The sequence below is a fragment of the Oncorhynchus kisutch genome, linkage group LG25, assembly GCF_002021735.2.
Source record: "Oncorhynchus kisutch isolate 150728-3 linkage group LG25, Okis_V2, whole genome shotgun sequence".
Lineage (NCBI taxonomy): Eukaryota > Metazoa > Chordata > Actinopteri > Salmoniformes > Salmonidae > Oncorhynchus > Oncorhynchus kisutch.
The window spans coordinates 28403796-28407947 of record NC_034198.2 but is presented as its reverse complement, the minus strand read 5'-3'; the positions used below and the strand labels follow the sequence as shown (position 1 = coordinate 28407947).

Below are 4152 nucleotides of genomic sequence, written 5' to 3'. Positions count from 1 at the left end.
AGAACATCCTATTTTTTTAATGTATTCTTCCACGTATAATGTCCTATCAGAGACAAGGTACAACAAAACACTACAAAGTAATTGGTCCAAATATTCTTGCGGGATCTTTTGCTATACTCATTGGCCTAAAAATGTGTCAATTTTTTTTTGCACCTGGTGCAAGAATAAAGGGTATAAGGCTCACTAGAGAAGTTAACAATGTCGTTGTCAGCGGACTGATTTGTAAAATTGACATTCTTGTTTTCTGTATTTCTCACAGATCATAATATTTGGCCTTATAAATTGTATGGAATAAAATCAATAACGACCTTTATGCTGTTATATATATATAGTGTGTGTGTGTGTGTGTGTGTGTATACGTGTATGTGTGTGTGTGTATATGTGTGTGTGTGTATACGTGTGTGTGTGTGTATGTGTATGTGTGTGTGTATGTGTATGTGTGTGTGTATGTGTATGTGTGTGTGTGTCAGAGAGAGAGAGAGACAGTGAGCTTAGCCTTGCTATTGAGAGAGGCCGCCATAGGCAGACCTGGCTCTCAAGAGAAGGTAGGCTATGTGTACACGTCCCACAAAATCACAAAATGAGGTGGAAACAGCGCTGCACTTCCTAACCTGCCAAGTGTATGACCCATATTAGATACCCATATTGCCCTCAGATTACACAGACCCACAAATAATTCGAAAACAAATCCAATTTTCCTTAAATCCCATATCTATTGGGTGAAATACCACAGTGTGCCATCACAGCAGAAAGATTCGTGACCTGATGCCACAAGAAAAGGAAACCAGTGAAGGACAAACACCATTGTAAATGTAACGATGTGTGCAGAGGGTCCCTGTTTCGAGCCCGGTATGGGCGAGGGGACGGTTTAAGTTATACTGTTACATAAATACAGCTCGTATTTAGGCCGTCTGTCAATTCCAGATAAATTCGCGCACAAGTAAGATTGTTCCAAGTACCGCCAGCGTGTGTCGCTTCAACCCAAATAATGAATCAAAGTGATCACAAACAGATTTAAGCCCTGTTTCTTCGTGGGTGACTGTTGTTGATGTGTGCAGAGGGGCCCTGTTTCGAGCCCGGTATGGGCGAAGGGGACGGTTTAAAGTTATACTGTTACATAAATACAGCTCGTATTTAGGCCGTCTGTCAATTCCAGATAAATTCGCGCACAAGTAAGATTGTTCCAAGTACCGCCAGCGTGTGTCGCTTCAACCCAAATAATGAATCAAAGTGATCACAAACAGACTTAAGCCCTGTTTCACGCAGCTTCTATAATCAATATTATGTTGTTCGATCAAAACCGTTTGTTTCTGGGGTATAACAAAAACAACAATTTATCTGAATGGATAGCCTATGCGTTATTGCGAAGAAGGCTAATATGTCTGCTATGATGCGAGTCTACCTGCTCCATCCCATTGATGTTTTCCCATGAATTCATGTAACCGGGGCACAGGGGGGCAGATTTGGCCTCATCAAAAATAATTCCAACCCAAAGCCTAATGGTAAAGTATCCTATTTACGTGCATGTTAAGTTTACAAACTCTCCAGTCAACTTCTGCAATGACTTTCTGTAAATTGATCACTGTATAAATAGCCTATAAATACATCCCCAGTCATAAGAACCCACATGGCAATAGTTTTGTTCCACCCCATGAACTCACAGATGGTTGCTTGCTCTATTCGGTCTGAGTCTGGGAATGGCGACACAGCCAATGAGAAGAAGAACAGAACATTGGGGAGAGAGAGAAACCCGACTGGAGTGTTGGTGGGAGGGATTATTCCTAGTACATCCATCGCTTTTCAAAGTCTACAAGTCTACAGTTAGGTTAAGCAGTAGATTCAGGCTCACTCTCATCATAGTCTATCCAAGAGCGCACGGACGGGCACGGGAGCGCACAGCATCCCAACCGTCGCTCGTACCACCTGATGAGAAATATCTTAGTTCCCATCCTGAATCCACACACTGCCAGTTCGGTTGCGCAAACGGTGCGGAGGAGCTTCGGAAATTTCGTTGAGTTCGTTGGTTTTCTATTCTTTAAACACCTGACTAAGTTTGACCATCTGGAGAAAAAATCGGATATCATTCCAACACCAATCCAGTTGGAATTAAAGTTATGGCACTATCAATGCTGCCCAGCGGTTTGCTTTTTCTGTGTCTGACAACTATCCATACTTGCCATGGTGGCGGACAGGTTTGTAGTCTTCGCACCTAATCATCTGTGTATGTGTGTGTGGTAGGCTACATGCTTATTACGCGTAGAGATGCGTAATTTTAAAGAATATTTTGTTGGAAATGTTATTGTTTTTTTTCCTCAACAACAACGCATGCTGCAAAAGTTACTCTAGGCTACAGTTAATTAGCTTTAATGTTACGCTCAAAAAAGAAGGCTACATTAATTAACACGTATATAAATATGTCTTGCAGTGTTGTGTTATCTGTACACGTAGTCCTTCATGTTCTTCCTCAGACAAAACAAACCTTAACTTGCAATTGCTATCCTTCCCTGGTATGTTCCAATGTAAAAGGTTTAGCCATGATTTGAACATGTAGGCTATTATTGGCCATGTCCTCATCACAAATGAGCAAGGACTGTCCTTACAGGATTAGACAAATATCCCGTTGGGCAAGGGAAAATACCTATTGAAAGTTTATAAGAGGGAAGCCGTGAGCACTGACTCTTGGACGCCTTTCGGCATCTTTGTCCAGGATTCTAAAACAAGCCATCTATATATGAGCCCACTGTGTGTGTGTGCGTACGTGCGTGTTTGTGTGCGGGGCTCCAGACTGGGACCATTCGCATCAGCGCGAACTCCACATTCTACATGGTCACCTCTCTTAAAAGGCTAAAACCATGATTTGGTCAAACAGTAAAGTTCATTATCCTCATGATTCCCGTAATGACAGTGTCAGCCTGCCCCTCTACCTCTTTCGCTGGGGCCTGCTGCGGAAAACACAACTATTCAACTGTGTCAGCTCTCAATTTTGAGCTCAATGGCAACTATTTATAACAAGATATGTGATCTGGTTTGCGATAGGCCTATGGAGCGCGAAAATGTGCATTGGCCATTGGGATTGCAAAGGCCTTTTGGGCGCTAAACTACAACTGCAGTTTTTGGGGATATTCAACATTGCCTGTTATATTTACATGGCTACTAGCAGTGGGTATTCTATTTAGAGTCAGAAATCTAGCGAATGTGTTTTGAGTTTCCACTTACTCAGGTGGTGAATTAGCCCCAAATATACTGTTAACCTATGATATTAGTGCACATAAAGATGCAGGCAAATTCATCTCTATTGAACAAAAACAAACCAGAACATTCTGGAGCCCTATTTTAACAGTCAAATCTAACCACAATAGCATAATTGTCAACCCAAAATGCAAGACAATCACTGAATTAGGTTGCACATCAAAATCATTTTAATAACAACATGAAAAGATGACGAAGCAACGTGTTTCTTGAATAGCATCTCAGTAGTCTATTACACATTTGAATAAAGCACTATGAATTACTTCACAAGATAATACAAATGTTTTCAATTGAGTGACGTTGCAATTTCATTTGGGTGCGAACAAATCATGGGCTGGTGCCATCAAGGGTAGTCTGAGCCCAGGTTTGTGTGTGTTGCTAGGATGGATATGAGTCCACTACTTTGTCAGTTAGTGGCATTTCCATTTACCCTGTGGGAGAGTCGTCAAAGAAAAGAAAAGAGCACATGGAAGAGGTCTTATTGAAGCATAGGGCCTCTACTCTTGGCCAATGCCCCTCTGAGAATTGACCTTTATAAGGGCAGTTCTGCCTCAAGGGCAGAATCAATGGGATTGCTTAAGTTTAGGAAAGTTATTGCAGTACTCACGGTGGGCATTGATTGTCATTTCAAGTATACAAGGTATGCCCTCACCTGAGAAATTACACTTTTCTACAGACTTGTTAAATATGATGGAAAAGGATTAGCAAACAGCCATTTATTTCACTGTTCTCTGAGACTTTGGAATGAGCTTATCTGTCAACAGCCTGCTCTCAAATAGCTCATGGGCTCATGGCATCCAGGCTATGTGCTGAAGCTGAATACAAAGCTGGTCCATTCAGGGTTTGTTATCCAAGGAGTCTGTAGCTGTGTCCCAAATGGCACCCTATTCCCTATATAGTGCA

General features: G+C 41.7%; 1 protein-coding gene across 2 annotated transcripts in view; it reads left to right on the top strand.

Moving 5' to 3' along the window:
* The first annotated feature begins 1721 nt into the window (after positions 1 to 1721).
* Positions 1722 to 4152, top strand: part of fbln7 (fibulin 7) — a 49121-nt gene continuing 46690 nt past the window's right edge. Inside the window, exon 1 of one of the 2 annotated variants that reach the window (XM_031805253.1) lies at positions 1722 to 2192. In XM_031805253.1, the coding sequence (XP_031661113.1) occupies positions 2115 to 2192 (78 nt within the window). In that variant the 5' untranslated portion in view covers positions 1722 to 2114. The remainder of the gene's footprint in view (positions 2193 to 4152) is intronic. The other variant, XM_031805252.1, reaches the window with a different exon arrangement.